This window comes from Syngnathus leptorhynchus, chromosome 19 (genome assembly GCF_054491065.1).
Source record: "Syngnathus leptorhynchus isolate UIUO chromosome 19, UIUO_Slep, whole genome shotgun sequence".
Lineage (NCBI taxonomy): Eukaryota > Metazoa > Chordata > Actinopteri > Syngnathiformes > Syngnathidae > Syngnathus > Syngnathus leptorhynchus.
The window spans coordinates 2329508-2345381 of NC_141213.1; the positions used below are offsets into that span (position 1 = coordinate 2329508).

Genomic DNA, 15874 nt, shown 5'->3' on the forward strand with positions numbered 1-15874 from the left:
CTGGTTCTCAAAGGAGAAACATAGTTTGTTGCTTAGTGCTTTCTTTCTTTTCCATCAGAGTCAGACTGTTGTCCTCATTGAAGAAAAAAAAACCATAACCAATGTTTTCATCACAATTAACAAAACAACTCATCTTGTGTGTCGTCTTCTATACCATAAAGTGATTTTATTACAGGTAGGCAGGCAGATAAGAGAGGAAATTAAATTGTTTTATGGCTTCTCTGGACACACAGCAAGTCTACCTGAGGTGTCGTAAACAAAACACGATACATTTAAATTTTTTATTTTTGTTTCTTTCTTCATTTATTTGTTTTTTTCTGTTGTTTGAACATTGGTAAATTACTCAATCAGTCAAATAAATCTAGCTATTTCGAGAAGTCTGATAATATGTGCATGAACTAGTGGTGTTTAAAAAGTAGTCGCGATTGATTAAAAAAAACAACAACAACAATCAGTGCCATGGGGGTGGATGTGAAGTGTCGTAATATCGCCGGGATGCGAAAAATAAACAGCGACAGTTTCCAGGTAATTTGCATCCAACCTTGGCGCCCTCTGCCGGACAAACATGGTACAACCCAGCCGAGACAAATCCGTCCACGTTTTAATGCGTCATCACTCAGTGGGCGTGACTCATCCCAACACGGAAGTCCCCGTCTCCCCGAATCTGTGGTCCTCACCCGTTCTGTTGGACCGAGTGACTCGTTGTTTTTTCTCTTCATGACATCTCGTCTGCGTTCTTCTCGGCGAAATGTTCTCAAAGAGGTTTGTCTTATTCTTTCCGTGCGTTGATGCTAGCAGCTTCCGAGAAGGTTGTTTTTGGCAGGGCGCCACCATAGTTGGAAAAATACACATAGGAAGGAGTTCGTGTGTTCGGGTTTGGGCTTGGCCGGAGGGTGGAGTACCACACTGAGTTGGTGAGGCAGTCGGGGTGTGTCTGCCATGGCCATAATTTAGGAAAACTACTCGCAATAATTCTTGTGAATGAATTTCTAATCTTGACACATGAAGAAGACAATATATCTTACAGACAATTACTAACATTAGACAGCGTACTTAACAGATATAAAAAAAGACAGCATCTAATAGTGATGCTAATTATTTCTATTTGGTTCATGAAGTTAAATATGTGATGTAAAAATTGTCACCAGAAAATAATCTGAAATCTTTTTACCAAAATAATTATAATAATTGTGTTTGTGTCCAGGTTGATGTCATGTCTCCGACCTTCCGCGTCCCTGGCGAGCAAAAGACTTCTGTGCTCAGAGGTGAAGAAGGGATGCGCACCTGATATGGCCGAAGGTTAGACTTGTTGTCCACAAATTGATTTAAAAAAATGTGCGATTGAATTAATTCATTTGATGAGCTGCCGTCACAGGAAGCACTGCGTGTGTGATGTGTTGTTTTTTTTTTCTCAGGAAATCCTCTGTTGCACGTGTCAAACGGTGTGTTGGTAATCAAATGCGCAATAATTAAAATAACATCATTAGCAGTGTTAGGGCTGGACGATAGTGAACACTTCCCCCCCCCCCCCCCCCCCCCCCAAAAAAAAGCGGCTCCATACTGTTTAATGTCACTTCACACATTTAAAACTATTTGTCTGCTTTCTTAAAGCTAATGCTAATTAGCATCTTATGCGGTGCGGTAACAATTCACAATTCAAACATAAGAGGACTCAAAGTTATCTATTCTTTATCCTCTGTGAAGAGCGCCGATATCCGTCTTATCAAGAGCATCACATCGCCCAGCCCTAATTAGTGCTAACCATGTAGCACGTTTACCCGCTGCGGCATGTCTCCTGGCCATCTAGCTGCTTCCACGCCTGCCTCCGTCTGCGTCTCACACGAACGAACGTCACTTCCTGTTCCTTCCACAGCTCGGCTAAACACTGGGACTGGTCTCGCCTGTTAACTATTCTTGTGTGTTGTTTCTTCTTTTAGTTTCCTTTCTCCCCCTGTGGACTGAGAAAATGTCACGCGCCAGCTTTTTATTATTACGAGATTCTGTATATGATCCTGATTTGTAATTTGGTTTGTTCCAGTGCGGAACAGGTTGAGAGAAATTGTAGGAGCTTCCACCAACTGGAGGTACGAAATGATTTTCCAGCTCATTGACGCCATCTTGTGTTTGACAATGATGTCACGCGCAGCGACCACCAGCAGGCCATGGCGGAACGCGTCTCGTTGTCGTCCAAGTTGGCCCGTTCCCAAAGTGAGCTTCCCGCTAAAAGTATGAAGGACAGCCTCCTGGAGGTCCACCTCCCTCTAGGTTCCGAGCCGCAGCTGCGAGAGAAATACCTCACCTTCCACAACACCGTCAGGTAACGGCACCGCCTCCGCCGCATCGGAAAACGCGACGCTGACGTCCTCGCTCGCTTTTTTGTCTTTGTCAGGTTCGGACGCATCCTGGAGGACTTGGACAGTTTGGCAGGTATCAGCTTGATAGCCTTTAACGTTAGATTTGGAAACCCTCTTAATCCTGAATTATTTCTTCTTCAGTGCTCATTTCATACTCCCACACGTACAATCCTGCCCTGAAGAGATCGCCGTTGTCCATTGTCACCGCCCTTGTGGACAAAATCGGTAAGAATTTCACACACTTGCGATGTTGTCATGGTGACGGAAGGACAACTGCTTGTTTGCAGACATGAGGCAGCAGGTGATCTATCCGGACTGTGACATCAAGTTCACGGGTCACGTGACCTGGGTAGGGAAGACCTCCATTGAAGCCAAGATGCACATGACCCAGGTAGAAAAATGGTTGCGGCGTCCCAATATTTCTGAGGATTGAATCTTTGAATTGTTGCTGTTTCAGTATCGCAACGGAGCGTATGCACCGGTTCTGGATGCCACCTTTGTGATGGTAGCTCGCGACCCAGAGAACAAGAGGTAGGACCCAGTTAACATCAGGAAGCCCACTGACCCACTGACTTTGGTGTCCGTCTCATTTCCAGAGCCGCCTTTGTAAATCCTCTCAGTCCAAAAGCTCCAGAAGAGGAGGAACTCCTCATGCAGGGAGAAGGTAAGCCACGCCGCATCCGTGTCGTGGCACGTGATCTCCATTTTCTCAACTTCTACGCTCTCCAGCTAACAAGTCCCGTCGGGTGGAGCTGAGCACGGCCTCCCTTTTGAAAGTGGCGCCCACGGCCGAGGAAAGAAAAATCGTTCATGGCCTCTTTCTCAACACGTTGGACACCAAGTGAGAAGACGCCATCTTTCATTCAATCTTCATTTTCACAAAGGCCCACCAAATATTTACGGAGAATAAATCGAACACTGTTTATTTCAAATAGCCATGCTCATGCTCTCCTCTGATTTTCGCCGCTTCCTTGAAGGACGGTGAGCTTCCGTAGTCGGGTGTTGCCTCCCAACTCGGTTTGGATGGAAGACTCCAAGCTGAAAGGATTGGAGATCTGCCACCCGCAGGTGAACTCAAATTTTTTTTCAAATGCCTTCAAGTAAACACATTAACACTGTGTATGTGTATCAGGAAAGGAACATCTTCAACAGGATTTTTGGAGGTTTCCTGATGAGGAAGGCTTATGAGCTGGGCTGGGCCAACGCCTGCTCCTTCGGGTCAGTGGAATGAAATACACAAAAAAAAAAAACAACGCACATACAATGTGACCCAAATGTGTGTGTGTGTGCCACAGGGGGTGTCGGCCCAGTCTGTTGGCCGTTGACGACATTCTCTTCCGGAAGCCCGTGGAGATCGGATCCCTGTTGCTGCTCTCGTCGCAGGTCGGGACGAAAGCACGTAGGGCGCGGAAAACGACAAAAACAACACGTGTGCTCTTTTCAGGTGTGTTACACGGAGGGCAAGCACATCCAAGTCCGAGTCCACAGCGAAGTCTTCGACCCGCTGACCCGCCAGCACAACACCACCAACGTTTTCCACTTCACCTTCGCGTCGGACCGCGACGTCCCTAATATTGTCCCTCAGACGTACGGAGGTAAGCACAAAGGGGGCGCGCGTGATTTTCACCGATTCACTGCAGTAGCAACGTTTCACCGCTAGAGGGCGCTAATAGACCGTTGTCGGCATCAGCTATAACAACTGTTTCCAGCCGAGCGTCGGTGCAAAACTTTTCCAAAAGATCTAATTAGAACATTCATATGAGGTCAGAACTGGTATTGCAAAAAGTATTTTTCACTAAGCTACTTACTGAATTCAATCTACCATTGTGTTATTTTACACTCCTTCATTGTTTGTCCCACAGAGTCCATGTTGTATCTGGATGGGAAGCGTCACTTCAACCAAACAGTGGAATCAAATTGACGGGCAAGGTGCTGAAGCGTACACGTGTGTGTGAGTGTGTCTTTGTTATCCAAGTCGCACATGCATCATGATCACGTGTTTGTGTTATTTTGCATGATGTTTACAAGTCCGTCCCAATGGGAACATGTTTGACATCGATTTTGTTATGTTGCTTTTCTTTTGGACCAGTCAGCGTGGACTCCAAAGCTCATCCACATTAAGATAGTTGTCATACTTTATTTATCATCTCCTGGGTGATTCTATGCACTGCTTGAATGTGTTTTATATGACATATTTGGACTCTTGTTACTCTCCTCAGTTACAAGCTTCACTCTGTTGGCGACATTTTTTTTTTTTCATTTCTTGGCCTTATGATGCAATAAATTGATTTTTATTTCTATGGAGTACTGTTCAAGTGTCCATACACCGCCCATGAAATTGTTTTCAGAGAACAAAAGGCATGAAAACACTGTAGTAATATTGTTGGCACGTCATCGTCTTCTCATTTCCCGGGCGACGGGATCCGGAATGTCGAGCTGCTTTGGAATGCAGACTGTTCTTGTTTTCTCAGCCTGCGTGTGCATTGGCTGTGACGTGCGACATAAAGCGACGTAGGTACATGGCACCTGTTTGCTTTTAGGGAGGTGTCGGAAAATTCGAACGGACGTCGTCGGTACGCTACAAAGCACACCGTGCTGCTGATGACTTCTTTGAGGTATTTTGAGAGGTTTCTTTTAAAAGTGCCTTTTTTGTTTGTTGATAAATCAATATGTATGTTAATGCTTTATATTCGATATGATAAATGCTATATAAATATAAACTACTATTGGGGGTTTATTTTAAAAATAACTGGTCAACTTTATTTGACTTGTTAGCAATGACTGAAAATATTAAAATAAATATAACTAGATTACATACTCGTGTCAGTTTGACTTAATAAAGTCAATATTTATTTTTGGGACATTTTACATGTAAGTATTTAAACCATCGCTAATATGCCCGTTTTCAAAATAAAACGCTTCTGTTAAAAATAAATAAATGGTGAGTTTTATTTATAGATATACTATATTTTGTATTTTTGCATCACAATGGGTTAAAGATGTCATTTGTGGGCTGGATAACTTGTGTTTTCAAAATAAAACCCGACGCCCTCAATGGTGTGAACGTGTTTCTTCTCTATGCTTTTATTTTTGAAGCGTTAGGAAGTGCCGGTGCGGCGAATCTCGTGAGTGAGGCGTCGTCTTCACGTCTCCCTCACGCGCTGAGGTTCATTTAAGCATTTTCTTCTCTTCTGGAGGAGGTAAGACGTAACCCGCTCCTGCTTTCGAGATGTGTATACTTGCTTAAATCTTAAAATCTCGCTCTGAACGTGTCGCTCGTAGGTATGATTTAGCAAAAGTTTGTGCGCAAGCGTCAATTAATCAGAGTTCACGAGCATCACCGCGGAGCCTGCTCTTCCGGTGTGGTCGGCAGGTCGGGGGATGCTGCTGATGCTGCTGTTCTAATGGTGGGGGGGGTCTCGATTGGATGACAAACACGTGATCAGCTTCTGTTTCCCCCCCCCCCCCCCCCCCCCCACCGCACTTCCTCCTCTTGACTGGAAATGAGCACTTTTTTTTATTTCGTCAGGTCTGTGTTGGGATTTATTGTGTTGTTGGAATGTGTAGACGATTATGATCACAAGTGTCTAAAATGGATCCCACATTGATTTTCAAATAGCTAGTGAGCAACCTTAATAATGCATTACCAAGTTTTAGGAGTTGTGCCAATGATAAAGTTAAGTATTAAAAAAAAAAACGTTGAACTTTGGGTTGCCAACCCTGAATTCCGAAAGCCGTTGCCATAGTAACCTTTTTACATCTGGACCAAATATGTCTAAAATAAACAAAGATGCTCTCTACAGGTGCACCGTGAGAACTTTAGTTGCCATGTAACAAATACAAAGATAGCGCCATGACTCTACTTTTATAATCCCTTCTTCCAGGCTATCTCGAGGGCATTTCCATTCTTAAAATGACATTGTCGGTATTTTGACAAGTTCCTCTTGGTTGGTTTGTGTTGAAAGGCTGCCGACAGGAAGTGTGTGGAAAGAAGGTGTGTGTGTGTGACCTGCTCTTCCACTACACCTTGTTCTCTTGAATGAACATTGATTGTGTGTCAGACTGGATTTGGTGCTGCTTTTGTTATGTACAGCAATATCATGCGTGTGTGTGTGTGTGTGTGTGTGTTTGTGTGTGACTGCAAAGATTGACTTTGTGGGTGTGCATGTGTGTGTTTTAAGCGGCCACCCTACTGTGCACTTAGTGCTCAAGGTGAGCGAGTGAGAGCCGCAGCCTTTTATCAATAATCAATAATCATCAACCGTCGATAGAATAGACAGAGAGTAGCTTGTGAATCTTTAATGGCGGCAATTTATGTTGCCGTTGCTCCGCCATGTTGTTGTTGTTGTTGTTAACAAACTTCCACCCGGGTGAGAGTTCGCTGAAATAAGTCCGAAGCAAATGCTACAAAAGAACAATTAACATGATTGTAACTTTTCAAACGTGTTGAGCGTGAAATTCCGGTCGTGACTCTTGACGCAGTTATGCTTGGCCAAATAGCGTGCTTTCCATCCCTTGAGTGAAAATACAATCAAAATATAAAATCAAGATAATTATTAGGGCGGCCATGTTTTGTTCTTTTCAGAGGGGATGCGCTCGCCGCTGAATTCCTGACATTTGTTTCACTTAGCGCTCCTCAATGTGGCGCTTGTGCGACTAGTTTTCTACATTTTCTTGCCGTCACCTCATAATGAGGACAAGATGTGACAAGCTGACCTTTCACCTCGACATCAACATTCAGGCAGGATGTGTGTTGTGTCCACGCACAAAACTTCCATTTGTGTTTCATGGAAAATATTAGGAAGAAGGAAATCGTTTCACATTATGTCAATAAATGACAATCTTGCGGTTTAAACACGATTAATCGGTCAGCCGATATGAGTCCGTCGCTGTGCCCAAAGGCAAAGTTAGACGAGAACGCTTTTTTTTTTTTCCTCCTTGATTGATTCACTTATCTCTTTGTGGTTTACCTGACATGATTAGGAGGTAAAGAAAGATCACGGGGTCGGTAAACAATGTTTTTATTGATCTGCGGAGATAATCGATTGTCGCATTCTTGGGTTGACGTCACAGCTTTTATCACGTACGAGTTGCTCACAAAGTAATTCGAAAACCGACCTATTGTGTTGTCGATTGTATCCAATGAATCGTATCTGTTTTTAAAAATCAACCAAGCTTTATTGATCTTTCGACGTAATCAAATATTATGTTTGGCGCCTTCTTCGTGTTGCTAAAAAGAGTCATCTAAATACGTATTCGGGCTTTGACGATTAATCGGTCAACCAATTTGATCAGCTTTTTTAATATCTATTTCTTCGCAAAGGCATTTCAAAGCGAATCTCGACACATATGGGATTTCGATTCTGCAATGTCAACGAGTCAGTAGCCACGCCACTCTGCTTCAGGTTCATCCTATTTGTCCATCTAAAAGTAATCGTGTGAACTTGCTCATGACACCTATATGCAAAATAGTTTTCGTGCTATGTGAAGAAAAAGTTGGCCATCATTTCTGCAAACACACACACACACACACACACACACACACACACACACACACACACACACACACACACACACACACAGGTAGATTGACCACATTCCAACCCTGCTGGCTGGCCTCTCATTGGCTATCCAGCACAGTCAGACAACCTGACTGGCCAATGACATCTCTTCCCTGCCCCGTCGGGTTTCTCTCCTCTGCATGCCGCACTACTCGGCTTGACCACCTCACACGCCGTCTGTCTGTCTGTGTGTGCATATGCGTGTGTGTGTGCACGGGCTTGCATTGAAGAGGGAGTACACGAGGTGAGGTTGAGGATGGTCTTTCTTCAGGTCAGTGAATGCCAGTATATATATATATATATATATATATATATATATATATATATATATATATATATATATATATATATATATATATATATATATATATATATATATATATATATATATATATATATATATATTATATATATGTGTGTGTGTGTGATTGCGCAATGATGGTGATGATGATGCTTTCTGTAGCAGCCTCAGTTCTGTCGCTATGTGTGTGTGTGTGTGTGTGTGTGTGTGTGTGTGTGTGTGTGTGTGTGTGTGTGTGTGTGTGTGTGTGTTCCCAATTAACGTGAGTGCTGAACTGCTGTCAACGCTGTCTGGATCGTATATTATCCTTGAAAGCAAATGTTTGCCGAGCATATTTGGGAAAGGACTGGAGCAAGTTTTCCGAACAAACTTCACTCAAGTCAATCATTTGAGCTATATTGTTAAAAGTGTCATAAATCTTTGGAAGTGGGAATAAAAGAAAGTATTGATTTGTGGATATCGCATTCAACGCTATGGTGGACGGTGACGGCTAGCTAGCAAAGTTGACCTGAGATGTACTGTAGTGAATCATCCAAAAAAAATCTGGAATGAATTGTCCAAGTCTTTCCTCACCATCCATACCTGTCTCTCCAGGTGAGCCTTGGGCTCCCAGCTAAGCGTTAGCCATGTTGGGTCAAACCCAGCCGACCTCCAGCACGCTGCAACTGGTCGCCAGCGACATGAGTGGCATCATGGAGACGCTGGACGCCCGTGAGCTCGACACGGGGGACAGCAGTAGTACCGGCGGATTCTCCACCAATGAGCCCGGACAGCCAGGTGGGTCCAACTTCTCGGAGATCAATCCCGTCTGATATACAGCCCAGTGCTAGTTTGAGTTTGATATCATTCCAGGGGAGGGGTTACCCTTTCTGGCGGTGTACAACACGGTGGGCTTCAAGGACTGCAAGTCGGCCTTCCTGTCCTATCCCATCACCGCCAAGATCCTGGAGGTTGAACGTTTCACCTCGGCCCAGGATCGCTTCAACGTCAGCCAGCAGAGAAGCGTCAGCAAGGTGCCAACCAAGTCCGAGCAGTCTTCTAACGCCATCCCCCAACTTTTAATCTGTTAACGTATCCTTGGTGCGCAATGTTTCAGTCCATGCCGGCGGTCTACAAGATTGAGATGAAACACGGCGAGTTCAAGTGGTTGGTGAAGAAGAAGGAGAAGCATTTTCAGGATCTTCACAGAGACTTGAAGACCTACAAAGCTGTCCTCAACCTGCCGCTGCCCACGCGACAGTACGTAGCTGTTAGGAATGTAACGACAAAAAATATTTGGATTAGAAAATATTTCACACACCATTTTTTTTTTCCAGTCACACCATCAGGAGGCGGACAGCCTCAGGGGACATTCCCAATCTACCCAGAGGAGGAGGAGATGAGCTGGTCAGGGAGGAGCAAGTGTCAAGCCGCAAGGTCCGTCAATAACGGGGGGCGGGGCTTGCTCCTAGTTGACATTAGCTAACGTTGATGTTCCTCTGCTGGTTTTTGTCTAGAAACAACTGGAAGATTACCTCAACAAGCTCCTCATGATGCCGACATACCGCAACTATCACGGCATGGTAAGGTAGCTGCCGTTTCGGGAGAACTTTGTGTTGATATAGAACTTATCTTCAAGTGGTCACTTCTGCTCTGCTCGGTTTTTGTTGTTGTCAGGTTGAGTTCATTGAGGTCAGCCAGCTGTCATTCATCCACGATTTGGGTCCCAAAGGCTTGTAAGTGATTTGGATCGGCTAATCTTGACATTTTGGAGTTAACACACGATTTTTAATTCGCTCAATCGTTGTGTGTGTGTGTGTGCTCGTAGAGAAGGAATGGTTCTGAAGCGATCCGGCGGCCATCGAATCCCCGGACTCAACTGCTGCGGTCAAAGCAAGATGTGTTACCGCTGGTCCAAACGGTCAGCACGCACGCCAAATCCCCCAATGCTAACAGCTAGCATTTATGGACTTTTTTGAACGCCATTTTCTTTGTTCATATGTAGATGGCTCGTGGTGAAGGACTCATTCCTGCTGTATATGAAACCCGACTCGGGCGCCATTTCCTTCGTGATGTTATTCGACAAGGAGTTCGACGTCAAGATGGACTCCAAGGACACGGACACGCAGCACGGCGTGCGTGTCGACAGTCTGTCCAGGTCAACACCGCCACACCCATCAGGAAAAAATGCTTAGCTTTGATAAGATTACCGTATTTTCCGGACTATAAGGCGCACCTAAAAACCTAGAATTTTCTCAAAAGCCGACCAAATTCCTAAATTTAACTGGCCCGAAGCATTGTGTCATGAAATCAATCATAAGTGGCCCGCTGAAGACTATGAATCATGAATCAAAAAGACTATGGATGATTATTTTGTGATTATAAAGTAATTTGTTGCATCTGAAGTTGAAATAAAAAAAAGATAAAATGGAGAATGATTTGATTTGAATAAAAAATCTGCCATGATGCAATAATGGTGCGCCTTATAGTCCGGAAAATACGGTAACTTGAAGGTCTACGTACGACTCAGCTAGCGTGCTTGAACGTAACACGACCACGCCCGACGTGAAAGCGACCAACCACATCGTGTTTGTCCAGGTCCCTCGTGCTCAAATGCAGCAGCTACCGGCATGCCCGTTGGTGGGGGCAATCCATCGAGGGCTTCGTGCGGAAGCACGGTTCCGCCTTCCTCACCGACCATCGCTTCGGTTCCTTCGCCAGGCAGGAGGAGAACATCCCTGCCAAATGGTAACCACGGCAACCGCTTTGTCATTCACTTCTATTTCACCTTTTGTTTTGAAACGCGTCGAAAGGAGCCAGAGCTTCCATCTGGAAAATTAAACGGGCGTGTGTGCGTTTACGAGTGTGTGTTTTCACGAACGTAACACGACACAAAGTGGGGGGAAAGTGAGCCTCTGTTGTCTGTCACCTGTCCCCCTGCTGGGCAACACTATACCATCTGTGAGATGCATAAGTGTGTGTGCTTGTGTGTGTGTACGTATTGAAAAATGAGAAAGTTTGAAAAGTAATTTACTGCGCATTTTTGTTCGTGTCTTTCCATCCAGGTACGTGAATGGAAAATCATACATGGAAGATGTGGCCAATGCTCTCGAGGAGGCCAAAGAAGAAATCTTCATCACAGACTGGTGGTGAGTTCAAGTGTGTGTGTGTGTGTGTGTGTGTGTGTGTGTGTGTGTGTGTGTGTGTGTGTGTGTGTGTGTGTGTGTGTGTGTGTGTGTGTGTGTGTGTGTGTGTGTGTGTGTGTGAGTTCACTTGGTGGTCACATCTAGTGGAACATTTGTGTTTGAGGAGATCAGTTACCATCTGAGGCTACGACACATACACTCAACTTCTTACTCCGTGTGTGTGATGTCAGGTTGAGTCCAGAGATCTTCCTGAAGAGGCCCATCGTGGAGGGCAACCGTTGGCGTTTGGACCACCTGCTGCGACGTAAAGCGGTGAGTGTGGCGGCAGGTTGGTGGGATTCCAATCGTGACCTCAGCGGTGACCTTTTGCCAACAGCAACAAGGCGTGCACATCTACGTCATGCTCTACAAGGAAGTGGAGCTGGCGTTGGGGATCAACTCGGGATACAGCAAGCAGACACTACGCCACCTTCACCCCAGCATCAAGGTGATGCGTCATCCCGCTCACGTTTCGTCCGCCGTCTACCTGTGGGCTCATCACGAGAAGATCGTGGTCATCGACCAATCGGTGGCCTTCGTGGGCGGGATCGACCTGGCGTACGGTCGATGGGACGACCGAGAACATCGACTCACCGACGTGGGGAGCGTCACCTTCTCGCAAACGGAGCAGGTGGTCTCACATTGCCGCGTCGTCCATTTGACAGAATTATCACTCTTCAATATTTTGTCATCGTCTTAGGTCGAGGCGTCGTCCGATAATTTAGCCGCCCGAGCTAACGGCAGCGGCTACGGGAACGCCGCTTTCTCGGCCGACGACGTGGTGGTGCAGCCCAGGATCAAAAGTCAGGGCAGAATGAAGCGGGCCAGGATGAGCTTCAAGCGCCAGCTGCAGAAACACGGACTGTCCCACGCCGACAGCGACGATGAAATCGACCCGGACTTGACAGTACTAGGTGCCGTACGCCAATAAAACACACAAAAGAATGTTAGTTAAAAAAAAACAACAACTTGCTCATACACGCTTGGACGTCTTTGCTACGTTTCAGGGAGCGAGGCGGCGCCGAACCTCCAGTCGGGCCAGGACGACCTATGCGGAGATACGCGCTTCTGGCACGGCAAAGATTACTGCAACTTTGTGCACAAGGACTGGATCGAACTGGACAAACCTTTTGACGGTAAATAGTTTTTAGCACGTTAGCTTTTTTGTGACACTACTTTAATTAAATATTACTCCTTCTGAGGTTCCCCTCATGGCCACAAGGGGGCAATATAAGATAGACACCTAGCGCAATCTGTCCACCCAATTTGTAGATTTCATCGACCGTCACGTGACTCCCAGGATGCCCTGGCACGACATCTCGTCAGTGGTTCACGGCAAGGCGGCACGCGACGTGGCCAGACACTTCATACAGCGATGGAACTTCACCAAGGTCAGGCCGGCTTGAAAAATTCTCGCCGAAAATCGATGTAAAGTTCGGCCTTATGGTTTGACGTGGAGTGTTTCTCGTCAGATCGTCAAGCCCAAATATCGTATGCTATCCTTTCCGTACCTCCTGCCCAAGTCGCACACCACCACCGGATATCAGCGTTATCAAGTCCCCGGATGTATCAACGCCAAAGTTCAGGTTAGGCCGCCATTTTGTCTTCCTACCCTAAGAAACGACTTAACAAGCATTTTGATATCCCACTGATTAACTTCCTGCCTGTTCAGATCCTACGCTCGGCGTGTGATTGGTCAGCGGGCATCAAGTACCACGAAGAGTCCATCCACAACGCGTACGTGAAGGTCATCGAGAACAGCCAGCATTTTATCTACATCGAGGTAGAACGGTTTTTTTTCCCCCTCAAATAAATGTTGACGTTGTAAAATGATCACCATTGCCACCATGGTGTGTGTTTTGCCGGTTTCCTTCCAGAATCAGTTCTTCATCAGCTGCGCAGACAACAGACACGTCTTCAACAAGATCGGCGACGCCATCGCCGATCGAATCATCAAAGCGCACGGGTGACGCGGGATTTTCATCTTGGCACTGAATATGTGTTTGTTGCCTTTTTGTAGCTTTTGATGTATTAAGATGCTAATTTGTTTTGGTCTTTCAGAGAAGGGCAAAAGTACCGCGTGTATGTAGTCACGCCTCTGCTGCCAGGTTTTGAAGGAGACATCAGCACCGGGGGAGGAAGTGCCATCCAGGCCATCATGCACTTTAACTACAGGTAAGTGTGTGTGTGTGTGTGTGTGTGTATGTGTGTTTGTGTATGAGATTCCTTTCAGGTCCTCATTTTGCTCATGTTCTGTCCTACGCAGGACCATGAACAGAGGCGACCACTCCATCATCTCACAGCTTAAAAGAGAAAGTAAGTCACCTGACAAGGAAGTCTGATGTGCTAAATGCTAATTCCCTTAGCATGTCTATAGTGTTTTGCTTTGTATGTTAGCCTTAAGCTAGCGGCTGGGTTTATATTTTGGTTTAACAATACAATATTTCATTTTGTTTTATCTGGAAAAAAAAAAAGTGATTTTAAAATCTGAATTTTGATTGGGACATTGTTGTGATGCTGCAGTGGACGACCAATGGATTAACTATATCTCCATCGCCGGCTTGAGGACGCACGCCGAGCTGGAGGGGAAACTGGTGACCGAGCTCATCTACGTGCACAGCAAGATGCTCATCGCCGACGACAACACCGTCATCATCGGTAAGCTAGCAGATACGCCGCTGCCGCCGGCGCCGACTCGGCTAACCGGTACACCACCCTCAGGCTCGGCTAACATCAACGACCGAAGCATGCTGGGAAAACGGGACAGCGAGGTGGCCGTCATCGTGGAGGACTCGGAGATGGTGACGTCGGTCATGGACGGGATGGAGTATCAGGCAGGACGCTTCGCGCTGCAGCTTCGCATCGAGTGCTTCAAGTATGACGGACGCTGCAGATGTTATTTCCTGTTCCGTTGGTTTTAGGACAGAGCTACTTACGTTTCCCCTCTATGAGCCCAATGTTCTAGAAAAGGAATGGAACTTTTGACCATGTGATCTGCCTTCTGTCTGTCTGTCTGTCTGTCTGTCAGAACGATATTGGGCGCGCACGCCGACACCAGCATCGATGTGTCGGACCCGATCAGCGATCATTTCTACAAGGAAATCTGGATGAGCATATGTGCTCGAAATGCGACCATCTACCAGAAGGTACAAAATATTTTCCAAATTGGGGAATTTTCGAAGATGATGACATGTCGGTTGTTGTGTTGCCCGAGCAGGTGTTCCGCTGTCTCCCGTCCAGCGACGTGCGCAACCTCCAGGAGCTCGAGAGCTACCTGAGCAAGCCGGGGCTGGACCAGGAGGACCCGGCCCGAGCTCAGGAAGAGCTCAAGAAGATCCGGGGCTTTGTGGTGCAGTTTCCCCTGCAGTTCCTCGCCGAGCAGAACCTCCTACCTCCCATTGGCTCCAAGGAAGGCATGATGCCCATGGAGGTTTGGACCTGAGGCCTTTTCGGTGGGAGTTGCAGGAACATCACCTCACCCCCCCCCCCCCATTGATCCTTATGAACTAAAAAGACTGACAAACAGCAGAAGACACTAGCGTCTCCTCGGCCTCCTCGCATGTTTTCAAAGTGCCAAACGTGCACCGACTGTTAACCCGGCCCACAGGAAGTCGTCGGTACTCTGGGAAAACATTCCGGACATCGCCTTAACCCCGACGCCATGACCTCGTCACGGGAACCGTCCCACATGCTGCTAGCTAATGCCCTGCTAGCCCCACCTACAAGGATGTCATCCAAGCGCGGGTGATGTCATCAATCTGTGACGAGCATGTTTCCGGCTCGGTGGCTTTCGTGTTTGTGCTCAGCATGTTTGTCATATGAAATGATTGCACCTTCTTCTCCTTTCTGTACTTCTCTATCTCCTTCCCTTTGTACTCATGTTCTCGTTCCTCCTCTTCCTCTTTTTTCTTTTACCCCTCCTATTCTCTTTGTCTTTCTCCTTGTCTCCCTTCTCCACCTTCTTCTACTCCTCTTCTCCTTTTTCTCTTCCTCTTTTCCTCTTCCTCTTTTCTTCTGTTTCCAGCAAGTGTTTATTGTCCTGGATGTTGCGTGTGTGTGTCTTCTCCACCAAATGCACTATTTGCACAGATTCTTGGCATGTTGCCGTCTTCTCACATTGTCGTGTTGCGGTGGCGAGCATCTGGACGTCACCTCGTGCTCCATCGAATAAACAAATGTTGCACACACACAAAATACTCTGACACTGGTTGCCATTTTGTGGTCTTGGTTCTTCTTCAACAACTCCAGGCTGACATACTTTTAAAAGATTCACACTAGTAGGTGTGAAAGTTATTTTTTGTGACCTTAGAAAGTGTCCTAATTTACCACTTGTCGCCACTGGGTGGCGCTAGAGGCACAATCTGAATACTTGAGTGGACACGGTTTGGGTTGGGCCTCCCCACCTGCAGCGGATCTCACGCACTGGTTCTTTTTTTTTTTTTTTAATCAAATCAATAAAATATATAGATAGATAGATAGATAGATAGATAGATA

General features: G+C 46.1%; 2 protein-coding genes across 2 annotated transcripts; both read left to right on the top strand.

Annotated features, from left to right (window-relative positions):
• The first annotated feature begins 634 nt into the window (after nt 1-634).
• On the top strand, nt 635-4658 carry LOC147041601 (acyl-coenzyme A thioesterase 9, mitochondrial-like). Its single transcript, XM_085939118.1, has 16 exons — nt 635-762; nt 1205-1299; nt 1416-1442; nt 2039-2084; nt 2147-2317; nt 2390-2427; nt 2496-2579; nt 2642-2745; nt 2812-2885; nt 2951-3018; nt 3084-3195; nt 3332-3422; nt 3487-3572; nt 3650-3737; nt 3799-3949; nt 4217-4658. The coding sequence occupies exons 1-16, from the start codon at nt 749-751 to the stop codon at nt 4273-4275; spliced, it is 1308 nt and encodes a 435-aa protein (XP_085795244.1). The 5' UTR covers nt 635-748; the 3' UTR covers nt 4276-4658.
• Nucleotides 4659-4795: 137 nt separating this feature from the next.
• LOC147041602 (phospholipase D1-like) lies at nt 4796-15574 on the top strand. Its single transcript, XM_085939117.1, has 26 exons — nt 4796-4969; nt 5451-5554; nt 8811-8993; nt 9069-9229; nt 9313-9455; nt 9533-9632; nt 9713-9778; nt 9873-9931; nt 10024-10116; nt 10201-10353; nt 10794-10943; nt 11261-11344; nt 11572-11653; nt 11718-12011; nt 12081-12294; nt 12388-12516; nt 12653-12771; nt 12853-12966; nt 13053-13163; nt 13258-13346; nt 13442-13555; nt 13647-13696; nt 13904-14038; nt 14102-14255; nt 14409-14526; nt 14598-15574. The coding sequence occupies exons 3-26, from the start codon at nt 8843-8845 to the stop codon at nt 14820-14822; spliced, it is 3108 nt and encodes a 1035-aa protein (XP_085795243.1). The 5' UTR covers nt 4796-4969; nt 5451-5554; nt 8811-8842; the 3' UTR covers nt 14823-15574.
• Nucleotides 15575-15874: the final 300 nt, after the last annotated feature.

Coding starts and splice junctions, on each gene's coding strand:
- LOC147041601 (XM_085939118.1), top strand. Junction 2,428..2,495: donor GGACTTGGACAGTTTGGCAG/GTATCAGCTTGA, acceptor TTTCTTCTTCAG/TGCTCATTTCATACTCCCAC. Junction 3,423..3,486: donor TGGAGATCTGCCACCCGCAG/GTGAACTCAAAT, acceptor TATGTGTATCAG/GAAAGGAACATCTTCAACAG.
- LOC147041602 (XM_085939117.1), top strand. CDS start 8,843: ATGTTGGGTCAAACCCAGCCGACCTCCAGCACGCTGCAACTGGTCGCC. Junction 9,230..9,312: donor AGCAGAGAAGCGTCAGCAAG/GTGCCAACCAAG, acceptor GCAATGTTTCAG/TCCATGCCGGCGGTCTACAA. Junction 12,772..12,852: donor AGCGATGGAACTTCACCAAG/GTCAGGCCGGCT, acceptor GTTTCTCGTCAG/ATCGTCAAGCCCAAATATCG.